The sequence below is a fragment of the Thamnophis sirtalis genome, unplaced genomic scaffold, assembly GCF_051295495.1.
Source record: "Thamnophis sirtalis isolate CommonGarterSnake01/CBP01778 unplaced genomic scaffold, rThaSir2_p1.2 scaffold_10, whole genome shotgun sequence".
In the NCBI taxonomy this organism is placed as follows: Eukaryota; Metazoa; Chordata; class Lepidosauria; order Squamata; family Natricidae; genus Thamnophis; species Thamnophis sirtalis.
In genome coordinates, this window is record NW_028261390.1 from 29,960,911 (window position 1) to 29,980,134 (window position 19,224).

The 19,224-nt window shown below is 38.9% G+C and overlaps 1 protein-coding gene across 6 annotated transcripts; it reads right to left on the reverse strand.

Annotated features, from left to right (window-relative positions):
* Window positions 1–816: 816 nt before the first annotated feature.
* Window positions 817–12,000, reverse strand: ELMOD2 (ELMO domain containing 2). Of its 6 annotated transcripts, none has more exons than XM_087724362.1 (9): window positions 11,826–12,000; window positions 10,875–11,022; window positions 7,809–7,837; window positions 5,915–6,012; window positions 5,627–5,756; window positions 3,809–3,942; window positions 3,507–3,575; window positions 2,582–2,715; window positions 817–1,574 (listed from the first exon to the last, which is right to left on the reverse strand). In XM_087724362.1, exons 1-9 carry the CDS (start codon window positions 11,913–11,915, stop codon window positions 1,423–1,425), a joined length of 984 nt encoding a protein of 327 aa, XP_087580488.1. In that variant the 5' UTR covers window positions 11,916–12,000; the 3' UTR covers window positions 817–1,422. The 6 variants fall into 6 exon arrangements, with proteins under 6 accessions (XP_087580488.1, XP_013920752.1, XP_013920753.1 ...); XM_014065277.2 differs by having other exon boundaries at window positions 11,780–11,923; XM_014065278.2 differs by having other exon boundaries at window positions 11,768–11,882.
* Window positions 12,001–19,224: the final 7,224 nt, after the last annotated feature.

The following is a 19,224-nucleotide window of genomic DNA, read 5'->3' on the forward strand; positions in this document are numbered from 1 at the left end:
CCATCATATGCCATGAACAGTATTCTCATACAACCGTGAGACTTTTAATTCTGTTTCACAAGAGGAATCCCTGATTTGTAATACAACAGAACTATTACATAAAATGAGAACTCTGTAGAACAGTGCAGACTATTTTTTTAATGTCCAGCATGCATTTTATAGAATATCTAATATTTTCTTTCAGCAATTTTTGAGATAAAATGAGTATTTGCAAGATAACTGTAAACCTTAAAAATAAATCCTCTATTTCTTTGTCAGAGTCCAATTCATAATAAATTCTGCCCAAGTTTTCATACACAATCGTATTTTCTTAAAATATTCTTCAAATACTTTTATTCACTTTTTCTGGATTGGTGATATAATTTGCATATACTTTTTTATCCTAGTCAGCAATATTAAATATGCCCAATTCCAGTATTAAGTGTTATAATAGGCACATCCTAGAAGCTATCTAGAAATCAGTAAATCCCAGCTCCAGGGATGATACTCAACTGCTTTAAGTAAAAGGCACTTTAACAACCTTGTCCATCTCTCAAATGACAAGGCTAAATACAAATTTTAGGAGAAAAAAAAGTCTTTATAGATTTTCAACATGTACAATTCTATTACTTTGATTGTCTGAGAATTATATCCAATATGTAGTCCTCAATAAGTGATACAGGTGTAGTAAAAAGAATGTACTAATTATTGATTATCTTCTATTAAATACTTGAAGTTCTAATACTCTTAATTTATATACCTCCTAAATGTTGTTAATTGAAAAAACTGAGGGAGGACAGAGATTGATATTTGATAGCAATTGTAGTACAATACAGGCAAAATTTATTTATTTTTATTTTTTATGGCAGTGTATAATTTCTTTTAAAATGAAATGTTAATCTGCTAGTTTCTATCTATACACATCCAAATGGAGATAAAACAGTTAATGAATATGACTAAATGACAATAAAAACAGCTTTCATTCATTCAAGTAACATACTACTTATTGATGTATATATTTTTTTCCAAATCATAATAGAGCACTACATCTTCCATATTTCAAAAGAACAATATATACAATATAAAAAATTCTAGAACAAATTTTCCATTAATGGAGTATCATAACATCTTTTTCTGTAAATCAAACAACAAATTTGTATATGAAGCTATTATTGAGCAACATGATAAAGTTCAACAATTATTTTACACTTTCTACTAAGTGTAGAAAAAATGTGAGGTCCAATGAGGATCTTTATATTAAAAAAAATATCTTTAGAGTACAATGTTCAGTCTTAAATAAGTATTGATTGTCCAAGCATATTTTCTATAAAAATAATAATGGATGTATAAACCTTTGAGCAATAAATGGAGTTTTTGGTTGAATACCAGAGTTTCGAACAAGTGCATAATATTTATGTACAGAACTCAAAGAATCACACATTTCTAGTTTTCAGTTTTTAAGGCAAGGACCACATCATAATCCAGCAGTTGTCTTTTGATTTTGTCATGAAACTTTTCCCTATACTGATTGAAGTACATAATACTCTCCGGTTTCTCTTCAAACCAAAAGTTGTCAAATTCGTAAGTCAAATAACCTGTGAAAACCAAAACCAAAAACTTGTTGTGAGAATATAATATTAGAAATAAGTAAAATATTTTGTCCATTATTAAAACTAATTACTTAAGTACATTTGAATAGCTTTGCTGAATCAATTCAAGGCCTATCACATGACTGGAAAGAATTGAGGCTCGGGATCAACTGTCCTTGGCAGATCTGTCTTGTATTAATTTATCTAAAAAATGTTTAAAACTATCCGTATTACCAACACATCTTATGATAATTAATTCCACAAATGACTTCTGGGGGGGGGGGTGAAGAAATGCTGTATTTTGCCTGTTCAAAATCAGGAAATCATTGGATTATACCCATCCAATTTTCAGAGATAAAGTTGTTCAATTTCCCTATGTCATACATGTTATAACTCTTGATCATCTTCTCCCTGGTTACTCCCCACCCCTCAAGCTAAAGAGTCCTAAAATGTCTTTCTTAATGGAAGATATTTGATCTGCTAAATATTTTTGATTAGTTTCTTCTGGACTTTTTCCAGTTTTATAATGCCACTTTTCAGATGTGGTAACTAGTACTGCACACAATGCTATAGATGTGGCATACTATAAAGGTAAAGGTTCCCCTTGCACATATATGCTTGTCATTCCTGATAATAGGGGGCGGTGCTCATCTCCGTTTCAAAGCCGAAGAGCCAGTGCTGTCGTTTCCGTGGTCATGTGGCTGGCATGACTAATGAGTTTTTTCATATTTTTTAATGTTGCCCCTTATCTTTATTATTATTTCTTGTTTGGTGTGTTAAACCAGGTTGGTAGCTGAGAGACATTTGGTTGTATCAAGGTAGAAATCTGACTTAGTTTGCAATAAACTTTGCAACAAAAGTGTTATACTTTTTTCAAATATTTCTGTAACAATTTAAACCGAATGGTACTTAATATAATAAAAACTACTAATTACTAAGTGGATTGTAGAACAGCATCCTCCCAAAATATAAAAGCCAGCCATATCTGTAAAGGACACTTATAAAATACTCACAGTAAAATTGATGGAAATCGTTCAGCTGAGGAGCACCAGGAACCAAGTTGTAAAAGTGGCTTTTTAAAAGTCCTTTTATTAACAAACTGTAAGCCATCTCTGTCAAATTGATCCCAACAATTGCATAGGAGTATCTGCAATAAAGAAATAAATAACTAAATACATGTTGTCTTCTTAATAGAATGAAACCATCTCCATCACCTTTCTATATTATCTGGGAGTATTGCTAGAGTCATCCTTATCATCAACAATCTAAGTGATCTCTGTGCTAGGGCTTCCTATTGCTAATGTGAACACAATTTTCACTAGTTTTTTTTTTAATCGGTTTCTGTTATTTACTTCTGGTTTCCAGCAAAAAATTCCCATTGAGGAAGCAGGTTTGCTTAATGACCCTGTGGGCTTTCCCTTAACAACTATGGCATTCACTTAACAATTACAGTTTGCTTAATGACCATGGTGTTTCTTTAGCAACCACTGCAAAAAATGTCATAAATTGGGTAATTCCAGAATCAATTATAATCCTAAATGGAAGATTATCCGTATCTCCTTTCCTGGGCAGAAACAGTCAGTCTATAGTGGTTCAAGCATTGATAACCTTACATTTAGAACACTGCAATGCAACCTAAGTGGAGCCCATCCTTCAGTTGGTTTGAAAGTTCAAGATGGATCAGAATGCAGTGGCCAGGTTGCTGAGTAGGACACATGGCTGTGTACAATACACCTTTATTAAAGCATATCAAAAGAAAACCATTTCTACTATACAAATTACTGACTTACTTTTACAAATACACACACAACCACTTCTTTTATACAAATGGTAGCTGTGGCTTGAAATTAATGCTTGACAAATAAAATAATTATTACATGCAGGCTTGGTTTTCCTTCATCTTTAAAAAAAACAACAAGTAACTGAGATGCCACTTACCCAAGTTTTGGATGATTTGAACGAATAAGGATTCGACGAGCTTCATGAGGATAATGTTTACTAAAATATCTGAAAGAGGCACAAAAATACTGTTCATAATCATTGCACTGCAGTTAACTGCTCTGCAGTGTATTAAACTGAATTAAAATGTTAACATTCGCATTACCTTGAAGACAAGTTAACATATCTGATTTGAACAACAGTCAATAACATGTCTTCCATTAACAGCAATAAATACATAGCCAATGTAATCTATAGAACTTTAAATCATGGAAAAGCATACTTATATACTTTATACTTACAGAAGATTAGTTAATCCTAGCATTCCCATTCCTCTGAAGTCTGTTTTAGGATCATCACCTTGGAAACCAATATCACACCACTGCTTTGTGATTCTGGCCTTCAGTTTTTCATGGGGCATTAACAAATTCCAGAGCTGCACAAATATGCTTCTATTAATTATACTTCTAACATCATTTTAAGTAATTTTAACTCGTATCAAATAAATTGATGCAATGTCTACTTTAAAAAGCAAAATCGTATCATTTTAAGTACACACACAAAACAATCATAGAAACATTACCATAAGGTCTACTTATAGTAGTAGCCTGTCATACCTACAAATCAACTGTTGTACCTGTGCCAACTGCTGTACCATTTTCTCATTCACCATAAAACATCACTCACATATTTATTTACTTTACTAATTTATACATTATCCATCTTACAACGATGCTGAGAACTGAGGGACAATACAACATGGGCTTTGGGGAACCAACAAGGACTTTGTAATATTGTTGTACTTCCTATGTAGCATCAGTTTTCTTGTATTTTAATTTGTCTTATTTTTCTTTTTTAAGTGTAATGTTAACAATTCGCAAGAACCTTGCAGGCTGGAATGTAAAAAGCTTTTTACCTCAGTAAATGGATCCTGTTGATGCTGATTGTACAATGATACATTTAAACATATTCCTCTCACTGGACATAGCATGCCCAAATTAGCCTGCCATTCTTGCAAAACAGAAAGCTGTTTCACCCAATAGGAAAGAGCTGAAGATAAGCTGAGCTCATGGAGGCACATGTAGGGGAAGCTGAGAAAATTGCAGGCGCTTTCACATTGAGCAAAACCACTTCTTATATCACCCAAGGGCTGGGACAAGGGATGTTTTAAGCACAAAACCAGCCCCCTAGAATGGCTTTGATTGGGGTGGGTCCTCAGTTAACAACTGGCAGAATTTGTTTAATAATGCAATGAGGTTTGTTGGGACTATGGTTACTAAGTAATGTAGTCACATAATATCTTGTTTTATGACCGCGTTGCTTAGTCCCAACTGTGGTAAGTCGAGGACTATTTGTAGTAAAGGTAATATGTTATCAGACATGTATTTTTGTTCCTGTTATGACAAACTTCCCCCCTTCTATTTTTTTGTTCACAAATCAATTGTTTTATAAAATGTAATAAAAAAACCCTGGGACTTGAAATTTCCCGCCAGCTTTCCCACTGTCATCCGTCCCAAGTAAACCAGATAGGAAACAGGCAAGATGAACTAGTTCTACTTGACTGTAAAGTTATATTAACAGAATTTTGCAAAACGGAAGAAACAAGCTTCACTTTTACCTGTCTGGTCCATTAGAGTGGATCCTTCCTAAGTTTCATTCTCTGCTGGCTTCTCCCTTTCCTGTCTAATCATTCCCTAGGCAGCTTCTCATCAGTTTCTCCAAGGTCATTCATACATTCCATTACACCCACTGACTTCATTGTGAGAAGCTGGCTTCTATTCAATTATTTGATATTTAAAAATGTCCTTACACTAGAACCACCATATATATATACATGGTTACATAGTCCAATATCTAATTATGTTAAGTACTTTTTATTTGTTCTAGACAAGTTGGTAAATCAATTTTATTAAATGATAGTGTGTGTTAATAACTCTAGAATATACTGTACCCATATATCTTTCCCCTCTTTATTAATTCTTTCTATGTTGTCATTACTAACATGAAATGTTGAGATTTATAGTAAATCTTATATATCATTATTTCATTTAATTCCATGATTTTTATGTTACAAATTTAAATTGCTTAATTATATAATACAGAAGTCTTAAAATGTTCACCTCCATTAATTGCTCTTCATGTTCTTTATTGTCTGAATTATATGCTTGTTTTTTGAGATCTTCCACTGCCAAACAGAGTTTCTTGTAGCCCGATATTTGGAGCAAAGATGATTGTAGCTTTGAAGCAAATCTAAAATAAATAGAAAATTCAGAGAGGTCCAAGTAACATGTGATGCAATGTGAAATGATGTTCAACTGCAAAACAAATAGAACTAACAAAACCAAATATTCTACATCAGAAGTGAAATATATAATTTTGATTTTATAAATACCATGTAACAGACGTACCCTATATCTTTCTGTACTTTAATTTTCTTTTCTTCTATTATGCACGCAACACATTTTTCCACTTCATCTTCAGTAGTGTTCAAAGCATATTGCAAGGACTAAATAGAACAAAGTAGAAAATTAAATTAAAATTAAACAATAATATATAATATTGGTAAGTTGTATTTAAAGTCTCAGAAAATATCTGAATATCATCAAACGTTTCCGTAGATTATAATGGTCATGAATTTTAAGTACTGGTTCAATTAGAAATTTTGACCATAAATTTGTGCATAAATTAATGCGTATAAAACAAACACTCCAAACAAAAGCAGGTTTTGAAATAGTACACCCATCTTTTAGTCTGAAGCAAGTGTTCAGCTTGTATAAAAATCTACCTTGGGACACCTTCTCTTCCTGAACAGTAGGAATTTTTCTTTTTCCTGATGACAGTTGCCAATTTTGTTGCCAAAGCTGATTCTTTGGCAAGGGTGCTTCCTGAATTTATATGGGAGTACTTAAGAATGACCCATGATGGCTTTTGGACGAACATGGACCCTCCTGGTAAGGGGAGTCAAAGATTCCAGTTCCCTTTGGGAGTGGTTGGAAAGCCACTGGGCATATATCTTCCTCTTGGCAGTTCATTTTCTTAAGCATGTTTGGGTTTTAACTTCACTTTTTGAATCCTCTGTGTTACTCTGCTTTTTATCTTTAAAAGTTGACTGGTTGGCTAAATGCCTATTTATTTTAAGCCCCTGCTGGATTCTTTTTTTTAAGTTTATGTAGTGGTTTTTAATATTTTTTGCTTTTCCACAAGGAGACACAGCATGTCTTTGGATAGTGAAAGTGTTTTTACTTGATTTACATTTTTATTGGTCATTCACTACAGGGATTTTGTATTTTATCAATTTACAAAATGTTTGGAGTTTATCTTTCTTAATCTTTCTTTTAATCTTGGATTGAAATAGCCAGATAATATGTTCCCTGCGCTTTTGCAGTTTTTCTTGTTCTACTTTGTGACATAGGCTAAACTAAGTATGAGTGATTGGGTCAAAAATACCAAATAAGCTTCTTTGGATGAGATAATGTAACAATAATAATCAATACAGTTTTTCAAATGGAATGAAAAACATCAGAAGTTGCTAAAAAGTACTTTCCAATTATTTACATTTCCAATGTAATTTGACACATTTTTCTTTGACAATTTTACAGTTAAGTACCAACCCGAAGTTACTCTGGTGGACATGTAAGAGAGCTAGGAATTATTGGAATCAAATATGTATTCTTATTCAGAGAATTTTAACATTGAATGTACAAATGAAGCCAAGGGATTTTCTTTAGGTTTAATGGAGGCAAATAAAAATAGACTTTAGTTTTTACATATGATAATAGCAGCAAGGCTTCTTTAAGTACAGCAATGGAAACACTCACAAGTACCTACAATGGAAGAATGGATGGTGAGACTAATGGAGTTGGCAGAGATGGCAAAATCAACTGCTTTGATTGGAGAAAAAACTTTGTCTAACTTCATCTCTACTGGGAAACAACTTAGCCTTTTTGTGTGAAATGGAAAGAAAAGAAAATTTAACTTCAGTATCTGGTTACTAGATCCTTACAAGCATAGAAAGTAAAGTGACTTGAGATTAGAAAGGCACTCTTATTGCAGAAAACCCCTTCCAGGGAGGTAGACTGGAAACAAAATGGCAAAACCTCTGACTATTTCTCAAATGAATAAATATTGAAAAATGCAATGTTTTGAAGGACGAGGATGTACTCTATTGCTAAAGCAGTATTTTAGACATTACATATGTTGAAAACTGATTTTGAAATGCAAGTTAAAAACCAATTTTGATGGTTCTTTTCTCATAAGAAAAAGCGGGCAAAAAGCACTTTGTACACAGAATGTATATCATACCTTATGCTTTGATGATTCCAGTGAATATTCTGCAATGATAAGTGTTATATTTATTAAAACTCTTCATGAAATCCCAAATATCATTTCTTATGTTTACAAATACTAAATTATTGAACATTATTCTGATACTAACTAGCCTTGTGAATATTTTTATAACTCACCAAAAAAAAATGCTAATGAATACTCAGGAAACTACAGGTTTGCTTATTGTTTATTATTATGCCTTTTGAACCATGAACTGTTGTTTGTTCTGAAAGCAACTAGCAGTGACCAGTTTCCATAACATACCAAAATAAATTGTAGCAACAATTGTCATAGTGTGAGAGTCACCTTTACTCATTACATGAGTTTTGTACATGCCCATGTTACCAGTATGGAATGTTTTAGCATTATATGATAATAAGCTGGGCTATCATCAATAGAGCTAATTAGATGCAAAAGATGAGAAGGAATTGGAAGCACTAGGAAAGCAATGAAAGCATTAATATAAGTCTATGAAAAGCAGAAGCTAGGACTTAAAAAGAAATAACTCAAATTAAACAAAACAAGAAATGGGAATAATAGTTCCAAATTCAGAAAACTAAGAAGAGATAAAAGTTAGGGAAAAAGAGTCTAACAAAAAAAGCATAGAAGGATAAACCCCTTAGCCGTTTGTGTAGCACCCCTTTGAGAGAAATAGGCAGTTTAGAAACAGGAAATGTAAATACAGGTGAAACTCTAAAAATTAGAATATTGTGCAAAAGTTCATTTATTTCAGTAAAGCAACTTAAAAGGTGAAACTAATATATGAGATAGACTCATTACATGTAAAGCAAGATAGTTCAAGCCCTGATTTGTCATAATTGTGATTATTATGGCTTACAGCTCATGAAAAGCCCAATCTCAGAAAATTAGAATATTGTGAAAAGGTGCAATATTCTAGGCTCAAAGTGTCCCACTCTAATCAGCTAATTAAGCCATAACATCTGCAAAGGGTTCCTGAGCCTTTAAATGGTCTCTCAGTCTGGTTCAGTAGGAATCACAATCATGGGAAAGACTGCTGACCTGACAGTTGTGCAGAAAACCATCATTGACACCCTCCATAAGGAGGGAAAGCCTCAAAAGGTAATTGCAAAAGAAGTTGGATGTTCCAAAGTGCTGTATCAAAGCACATTAATAGAAAGTTATGTGGAAGGGAAAAGTGTGGAAGAAAAAGATGCACAAGCAGCAGGGATGACCACAGCATGGAGAGGAGTGTCAGGAAAAGGCCATTCAAAGGTGTTGGGGACTTTCACAAGGAGTGGACTGAGGCTGGAGTCAGTGCATCAAGAGCCACCACACACAGACTGATCCTGGACATGGGCTTCAAATGTCGTATTCCTCTTGTCAAGCAACTCCTGAACAACAAACAACGTCAGAAGCGTCTTACCTGGACTAAAGAAAAACAGACCTGGTCTGTTGCTCAGTGGTCCAAAGTCCTTTCTGATGAGAGCAACTTTTGCATCTCATTTGGAAACCAAGGACTCAGAGTATGAAGGAAGAATGGAGAGGCACACACTGCAAGATGCTTGAAGTCCAGTGTGAGGTTTCCACAGTCTCTGTTGATTTGGGGAGCCATGTCATCTGCTGGTGTTGGTCCACTGTGCCTCTTTAAGTCCAGGGTCAACACGGTCATCTACCAAGAGATTTTGGAGCACTTCATGCTTCCTTTCTCAGACTAGCTGACTTCATTTTCCAGCAGGACATGGCACCTGCCCACACTGCCAAAAGCACCAAAACCTGGTTCAATGACTATGGGATTACTGCGCTTGATTGGCCAGCAAACTCGCCTGACCTGAACCCCATAGAGAATCTATGGGGCATTGCCAAGAGAAAGATGAGAGACATGAGACCTGTTCTGTCCCAAAGCCTCTAAAATATACTGACGCAGACTTGGCTGTCTGCCACAACTAAGGAGGGAGATAAGCAACCCCTTGGCTAGGAGCCCAGAAAATTATCTCTATGAAAACAAGGCTTGAACTCACGAAATTCTCCCAATCTTTCACTTCGCCTAGATTAGTAAACTTTGTTTCCTGCAAAATTCCTCTCCCGTTGCCACACCTATAAGCTCTTTGGGAGGGGCCAATCAGTAGCCACCTGTTTCCTATTTCCTTCTGTGAGCCTTTTTCCAAAGCTGCTCCCTCCTCCTCTCAGCCCTATGCATATGTACATCAGGGACAGCTTCCCTCTGTTCTTCCTCACTGCTCCCCGACTCAGATGCCATCTGGTGGCCAACAGGCCTCTTTAGTCCCTGCTCTGACTCCGAACACCTCCCAGAATCTTCCTCAGCCTCCAGGGCAGTCCCATAGTGTTCATCGCTGTCAGATTCCAGCAACAGCTCAGCCGGCCACTGTTGGGCCACAAGTCCGAACAATGCAGAAGAGCTGAAGGCCGCTATTGAAGCATCCTGGTCTTCCATAACACCTCAGCAGTGCCACAGGCTGATAGCTTCCATGTCACACCGCATTGAGGCAGTAATTGCTGCAAAAGGGGCCCAAACCAAGTACTGAGTACATATGCATGCTTATACTTTTCAGAGGTCCAATATTGTTCTATGTACAATCCTTGTTTTATTGATTGCATGTAATATTCTAATTTTCTGAGATTGTGGATTTGGGGTTTTCATGAGCTGTAAGCCATAATCATCACAATTATGACAAAACGGCATGAACTATCTTGCTTTGCATGTAATGAGTCTATCTCATATATCAGTTTCACCTTTTAAGTTGCATTACTGAAATAAATGAACTTTTGCACAATATTCTAATTTTTAGAGTTTCACCTGTAGCTATATAAATAATCCAACTATTACTGTTCCAACAGTTCTATATGGAAAAAAGACCCAATGTAAAGATAAGCTAATACATAATGGTTCTGTACCATGTATAGCGAAATATTTGGCTTGCTATTACAAATATTACCAATTATTTAAATGCTACTGAAGGACTTTCAAATTTTTTGAAAATTACACAGCTTTTCAGATCATCTTTTGGCCTGCATTGGCTAATATGAAAGACTGTCATAATAATGTATTTACATATTTATTACCTATTCGTAGTGTTCTTTTTGCATTTTTCCTTGTGCCATTGCAAATACGCTGCAGTTCACATTTTCCAGTTACCAGTCTTAAGATCCACTTTAGCCAAAATCGAAAGATATTTGTGTAGAAATATCTCCATAGATCTATAATCATTTTCTACAACAACATAGAAAAGAGGAAAAGGTATAACAAGTATTATAAAACTTGATTACATTCTACAGCATTGTGCAGCCTAATTGCCTTACTTTTTAAATAAAAACTGAACTGATAGCTTTTGTTAATTGGCTGATTTTACAGTAAATTTATTTATTTATTTAGCAAACAGCATATGTATGTCTATTGAAAAGTAAAGAATTTCAGATACTATCCCTTGTTGCCTGTAAAGCTCTGGATTTGATTTCATAATTTTGATTTGCCACCTAATTTTCTCCACAAAGCACCCGCCTCCCTAAGCATTAATTCTGGATGCCAATCCTCTACAAGCCATAAAGAAAAGTTTAACAGAACAGCAGAATAGTACTTTAAAAAGGCAAGTCATTTGCACTGCCAAGATTTCAATAACATGCTCTGGTGGAATTTTTTTATTTATTTAAGGAGCCAGATGCCCATTTTTTTTCCTAATACGGTTTGAGCTAGCACCTCAGTATACAAAGCCAAATATTGTACAAACTGCCTAATCAACAATGCCTTGGTACTGAAAAAAAAATACGCGTATGTGTATCCTCCGTCCCTCCGCCTTCATAACGTGCCTTATCCCAGACGCTGATAATAGATCCCTTTCATTGGGGAGCTAGCTGAACAGAGCCGACTCCGTATGAGGATTTTCTCCACCGTCCCGCTCCCCGGGGCAGATTCTCTTATTCCCCACCGCACCAGGTGCCGGCCCTCCTTTAACCGTTACCAGGCTGATTACATCATTCCAGCGAAACCCAGCAAAACTGGCCGCAGCCCCGCTTCACCTTCCCCAGCAGTTCCTTCTTATGCTGAAAAGGAAGTTGCCTTGCCACAGAACCGGAAGTGAGATGGGGCCGGGTAGGAGGTAACGGCATTTATCCACTCCTGTCACTTGGGAGCTAGGCGTACAATTCCCCTCCCTTTTGTTTGTTTTTTCCCCTATTCTTTCATTCCCACCTCCCTTGAAAGGACTTGAACTGGCGCGTCGGCTTCCATGGAGACCACGGAAAGCCCGCAAAATCCAAAGAGGCGGACGCAAATCTCCCCTTTTGCGCTGGGCGGGGCTTTCAAGTTATGGGATCATCGTGGCGAGCAGCGAGAAGAGGCTGGGAACTGCCGCCGCCGCCGCCGCCATTACAAGGCAACCGTTGCCACAACAGCTGAGGGCCCGCGGCGTGTGGGCGGTGTTACGCTCCTGCCGGCAACTGGAGGAGATCGGTCCCGTCTGCTGGAAGAGCGGGAGGGGAAAGGCGGCGTTCAGCGGCGTAAGGCCCCAATAAATCACTTAGCGACGGCGGGGTCGTCATAAAGTGTCTTTTTTTGGTCGTAGCGCGGCATCTCCACTCACGGCGATGAGGTGGTGTTAGTTGAGGAATTTCGTGAGAAGGAGAAGAGGCGCGCTCAGTCTTTAATGAAAAGAAGGGACTAGATATGAAAAGGACTAGATGATAGCAGTGTTCCAATATCTGAGGGGCTGCCACAAAGAAGAAGGGAGTCAAGCTATTCTCCAAAACACCTGAAGGCAGGGCAAGAAGCAATGGATGGAAATTAATCAAGGAAAGAAGCAACCTAGAGTTAAGGAGAAATTTCCTGACAGAACAATGAATCAGTGGAATAATGTGCCTCCATAAGTTGTGAATGTTTCAACACTGGAAGTTTTTAAGAAGAAATTGGATAACCGTTTATCTGAAATGGCATAGGGTTTCATGAGTGAGCAATCCAACCAGATTGGAAAACCTCCAAAGTTCCTTCTGACTCTCTTATTCAGTCCAGAATTGGAGGCAGAGAAGTATTGCATGTATGCAAAAGTATCAGTCATGGTTCAACTGTTCATCCTCTTTTCTGGTATCTCATGGTTCCCCAAGTGTGGACTAGACAACCTTGGAGATTTGCAAAACCCTTTCAAGGGTCCACAAAAAAATATTTTAAAGTTGCTAATACAATATACGTGGATAGAAAAAAAGCTTTGGTTTATGTCACCCTGGTAAGCCAAAGTTTTTTGAGTCCACTGTCAAGTTTAAGATTGTAAAAGGGTCCACAAAATGTTTGCATCTTATTAACATAAATGAAACAGATGAACAGCAGTCTGTAGTTAAGATTAATATAATAGTACTTACTTTATCAAATTGAAGATTCCTACAGTGGACTAAACCTTAAAACAGGAGAAGAGCCAACAGGGCAGAATGGGTGGAAGTTGTTTCAGGAAACCTAAGCTGTCCCTTGAGATGGAGGGAACTACAACTACGGTACCTGAAATCAAAAGCTCTTGCCTTCCTCTACTATCTTTTACACACCTCCGTGATGTGGTTAGCAGTGCTGAAGCCTCACAATGTCTGGTAGTTTTAGGGCAAGAATTTGTGATTTTTCAGGGAACACAAAAGGTAATTGCATTTGTGCAGCGTCTGTTCCACCCCACCCCCAAAGCCACCCCCAAATCAGGAAATTGTTTGCTAAGAATATCATTTGTTGGGGGATGGAAATCATGGAAGGTTTTCCCCCCCAAAAAAATGTTTGAAAAATCATTAATTTCCAGCATCAAGAATAAGTGGTGATTAAATGTACTACATTCCCTCATCTTCCATCTGTCTCTATGTGTTACATTAGTTTCTGAGTCTAGTTAGTCCTCAAAATCACAGAAATTAGCTAGGTTTATTTATGCTTACATGAACTTCCCAATATACCTGCATTCAGTTTATGTAAGGTTGATTTTGCCATTTCCTGTTCCTGTCTCTCTCAGACATAGATACATTCTCAAGCAAAGTACCCTGTGTCTTCTGCAGCCACAAAAAAAAATGACCATGGAGGCACAGAGCCAGCTGAGAGGTTATCAGACCATGAATCACCATAGCCAATCCTTACTTAGGAATAATAATAGGTATTGAGCAGCCAAATCTGGTAAAAAATAATGCCAGATGAAGTGTGAGGGGAGTTTTTAAAAAACCCTATGTATTTCTTCTTTCATAGATTACTCCCCATCCCCAAATACATAGGTAACTGATAATTAGATTAAAAAAATGTCTCCCAGCAAAGCCTTACATTATTAACATCAGCTTCAGATGATGAAGAAAAACAGCTGGGTATCATCAGTATTTTGATAATGCTATTTTGACAGATAACTGATGACTTCACTATACAATACAATACAATAGCAGAGTTGGAAGGGACCTTGGAGGTCTTCTAGTCCAACCCCCTGCCTAGGCAGGAAACCCTATACCGTTTCAGACAAATGACTATCCAACATCTTCTTAAAGACTTCCACTGTTGGGGCATTCACAACTTCTGGAGGCAAGCTGTTCCACTGATTAATTGGTCTAACTGTCAGGAAATTTCTCCTCAGTTCTAAGTTGCTTCTCTCCTTGATTAGTTTCCACCCATTGCTTCTTGTTCTACCCTCAGGTGCCTTGGGGAATAGTTTGACTCCCTCTTCTTTGTGGCAGTCCCTGAGATATTGGAACATTGGTATCATGTCTCCCCTAGTCCTTCCTTTCATTAAACTAGACATACCCAGTTCCTGCAACCCTTCTTCATATGTTTTAGTCTCCAGTTCCCTAATCATCTTTGTTGCTCTTCTCTGCACTCTTTCTAGAGTCTCCACATCTTTTCTACATCATCGTGACCAAAACTGAATGCAGTATTCTAAGTGTGGCCTTACCAAGACATTATAAAGTGGTATTAACACTTCACGTGATCTTGATTCTATCCCTCTGTTTATGCAGCCTAGAACTGTGTTGGCTTTTTTGGCAGCTGCTGCACACTGCTGGCTCATATTTAAATGGTTGTCCACTAGGACTCCAAGATCCCTTTCACTCATTGGCTTCATATAAATGTTTAAATGGTCGAGGAATCTTACAGCACAGTACCATAGGATTAAGTAGAACTATCACTATTCTATTCCCAATATGCAGAAATAATCCTATGGGAAAAGTCTGGTTTTTATTTTCGCCAGATGTGAGTATAATAAGAGTACTTTCCCCAGTGCTAGTCTTTCTAGTTTTGTGAGAAAATTTGTGAAAGAAAAAGGTCTAGTAGCTCTTACAAAATTTAATTAAAGGCTTGCTGTGAGCTAGGACAATGTTTATGTCCAGATTATTCGATAAATTCAGCAAAGCCTTATAATTTCTATATGTTACACACATATTTTGAAAGTTAGATTAGATTTTAGATTTTGTTTTTTTAGATTACTTTATTTGTATGCTGCCCTTTTCCCTGAGGGGACTCAGGGCGGCTCACAATTCAGGGGGAGGGAAGGACAAAACAAGTTACATATATGAAGACAATACATCGTTAAAAAGCGCAACAGTCATACTATTCGGGTGGGGTTGAAGTCTTTAGCCCCAGGCCTGTCGGGACAGCCAGGTTTTAAGGGCTACACGGAAGGTCTGGAGGGTGGTGAGGGTACGAATCTCCACGGGGAGTTCGTTCCAGAGGGTCGGAGCAGCCACTGAGAAGGCTCTCCTCCGGGTAGTTGCCAGTCGACATTGACCGGCTGATGGAATTCGGAGGAGGCCTAATCTATGGGATCTTATTGGCCTAGTGGAGGTAATTGGCAGTAGGCGGTCTCTCAAGTACCCAGATCCAATACCATGAAGGGCTTTGTAGGTGACAACTAGCACCTTGAAGCGCACCCGGAGATCAACAGGCAGCCAGTGCAGCTCGCGGAGGATAGGTGTTACGTGGGTGAAACGAGGTGCACCCACGATCGCTCGCGTGGCTGCATTCTGGACCAGCTGAAGTCGCCGAATACTCTTCAAGGGCAGCCCCATGTAGAGCACATTGCAGTATTCCAGCCTAGAGGTCACAAGGGCACGAGTGACTGTTGTGAGAGCCTCCCGGTTCAGGTAGGGACGCAACTGGTGCACCAGGCGAACCTGGGCAAATGCCCCCCTGGTCACAGCTGACAAGTGATGTTCAAAAGTCAGCTGTGGGTCCAGGAGGACTCCCAAGTTGCGGACCCTATCTGAGGGGCGTAGTATTTGACCCCCCAGCCTGAGAGATGGAACACTTGGCCAATTAGTGGGAAGGAAGCACAGCAGCCACTCGGTCTTATCTGGATTGAGTACAAGCTTGTTAACCCCCATCCAGTCTCTAACAGCCTCAAGGCCCTGGCTCATCACGTCCATCGCTTCATTGAGTTAGCACGGGGCGGACAGATACAACTGTGTATCGTCCGCATACTGGTGGTATTTTATCCCGTGCCGTCGAATGATCTCGCCCAGCGGTTTCATGTAGATATTGAAAAGTAGGGGGGACAGGACCGAACCCTGCGGCACCCCATATGTTAGGGGCCTAGGGGTCGATCTCTGCCCTCCGACTAACACCGACTGCGACCTGTCCGAGAGGTAAGAGGAGAACCACCGTAAGACAGTGCCTCCCACCCCCACCTCCCGCAGTCGTCGCAGAAGGATACCATGGTCGATGGTATCGAAAGCCGCAGAGAGGTCAAGGAGTACCAGGATGGAGGCATGGCCTCCATCCCTGGCTCTCCAGAGATCATCGGTCAATGCGACCAAAGCGGTTTCTGTGCTGTAGCCAGGCCTGAAGCCAGACTGGAATGGATCAAGATAATTGGCTTCCTCCAAGGACCGCTGGAGCTGAAAGGCCACCACCTTCTCAACAACCTTCCCCACAAAGGGGAGGTTGGAGACTGGACGATAGTTGTTTAGAACGGCTGGATCCAGAGATGGTTTCTTCAGGAGGGGTCTCACCACCGCCGCCTTTAAAGCGGGGGGAAAGACCCCCTCCCGAAGGGAGGCGGCAACAACCGCCTGGATCCAGCCCCGTGTCACCTCCCTGCTGTTAACAACCAGCCAGGAGGGACACGGGTCCAGCACGCATGTGGAGGCACCTACAGCTCTCATAGCCTTGTCCACGTCCTCAGGGGTAACAGCTTGAAAATCAATCCAGCGATGACCTACCAGATTATCCCTTAGTGCCTCGGCTTGTTCTGCAGGATTGGAGTCCAGGTCCCCCCGAAACCGAGCAAATTTATCCGCGAGGAATTGGACGTAGTCCTCAGCCCTGCCCTGCAAAGGATCACCCGTATCCCTCCTATTTAGGAGGGAGCGGGTTATCCTAAACAGGGCAGCTGGGCGCGACTCAGCGGAAGCAATCAGAGTGGCAATATAAGTTCTTTTTGACGTCCTAATTGCCCGGATGTACTCTCTGATGCAGGATATTAAAAGTGCTCGGTTCGATTCGGATTTACTGGATCTCCATTGGTGCTCTAGCCGTCTCTTACGGCGCTTCATCTCCCGGAGTTCCTCAGTAAACCAAGGGGCCCTCCTGGATCCACTGCCTTGGAGGGGCCGTAGAGGCGCAATCCGGTTAAGAGACTCCGTCGCTGCCGAGTTCCAAGCAGCAACCAGAGTCTCCGCCGGACTGCGGGCGAGGGTATCAGGAATAACCCCAAGCTCCGTCTGGAACCCCAAAGGGTCCATAAGTTGCCTGGGGCGGAACCACCTGGTCGGTTCCTCCTCCCTACAGTGGGGGTTTGGTCTCCGAAAGTCAAGCCTCAGTAGGTAGTGGTCTGACCACGACAGGGGTACGATCTCACTACCCCTCAGACCAAGATCACAAGTCCACTGCTCCGAGAAAAAATATGAGGTCGAGCATGTGACCCACCGAGTGGGTTGGGCCCCGAATTACTTGGGTCAAGCCCATGGCTGTCATGGAAGCCATGAACTCCTGCGCTCCATCAGAGTGTTCACCGAGCGAAGGCAAATTGAAATCTCCCAGAACCATAAGCCTGGGGAACTCAGTTGCCAGCTCGGCTACCGACTCGAGGAGCGAGGGGAGGGCTGCTGCAACGCTGTTGGGAGGCAGGTACGTAAGCAGCAAGCCCACTTGACCCTTGAGGTCCAACTTCACCAGCAGGGACTCACACCCGACAAGCTCCGGAGCAGGGATCCTACGAGGTACTAGAGACTCTCGGATAACAATGGCCACACCCCCACCCCTTCTCTGAGCTCTCGGCTGATGGAGCACCTGAAAACCCTCTGGGCACATCTTTAGTTCAGATCAAAAGTTAGAAATGCTTGGAGTGAAACTTTTCTCAGCTGACCTGTCTTCAGTTCTCAAAGCACATATTCAGAGTTGTATGATGCCTTCAGCTTCATCAAATTTGTTCTTGAGCATAAGATATTTTTAAAAAAATCACTTTTCTATTTTTAAACTGATTTAAAATATTTTGTAGTAGATTTCTGATATTTATATACCCATTGTTCAAATTTAAACAGCTGTCGATCTCAGACACTTTATAATACTAATACATGCTGATACTACAAGTAATTCATTACATTATTATTAAGATTATTATGTTTATTTTAATGAATTAGTAGTTAACATTAAAAAGACACTATGTGAAATTTTAATGTATTTTTAATTTTATTTCCATGACATTGTTTTAACACAATTTAAAATTTTTTCACAGATTATAAAGTTGTAACAAGCATAGTTGTATTCGTGTTATCTACTTGATACTTCAGTCATTTACAATCCAACATACATTTGGTTGAACTACATATTATAGAAATACATAATTATTACTATGAGAATACACACACACATATTCCACAATATAAGTGCCTTATAGCTTAAATATTAGTTTGTTGTATACTAATAATTTTGTGTTTAATTATAAAATGTATGTCATGAACATCATAGTAGATAGATATCAAATAATATGATTCCTTTAATTTATCATGCAGATTTTTGTATTCTAGAAATTGCAGCACAAATTATATAGGAAAGGCAATTTATGTTGCCACAAAAGTACACTCATTACACACTCTAGTACACTCATGGGTACAATAAACAAACAATCATGTATGATTCATAATGACTATTAAGAGGGGTAGTAAAACTGTCATTGTAAATTGTTAATGCAGGAAGATAGTTCCAAAACAAGTTAAGGATATTAATGTGCATCTTATATATATGCATCTTAGTATTGCTCTCTACCTGTTTATAGTTGAACTTGAATAAACAAAAATATGAAATTAATATGAGAAATGAATTAGAAATTGTAAATACAAATACCACAACATAACATTTTGTGAAAATCTAATGTATTTGAATTTAAGAACAAAACTTCTTATGATCCTCTGTTTTGGCATTCTTGAACAGTGATCTGTCAGGTACATCTGGCTTAACAGGATAGTCATCGTTCCATTATAGTAATGGTCA

Bases quoted from the DNA above. Each gene is read 5' to 3' on its own strand.
- ELMOD2 (XM_087724362.1), bottom strand. From the start codon at position 11,915: ATGCCGTTACCTCCTACCCGGCCCCATCTCACTTCCGGTTCTGTGGCA. The intron at 7,838-10,874 runs GTAATAAATATG...TTATCATTGCAG, and splicing joins AAAAAGAACACTACGAATAG to AATATTCACTGGAATCATCA. The intron at 1,575-2,581 runs GTGAGTATTTTA...TGGTTTTCACAG, and splicing joins CGATTTCCATCAATTTTACT to GTTATTTGACTTACGAATTT.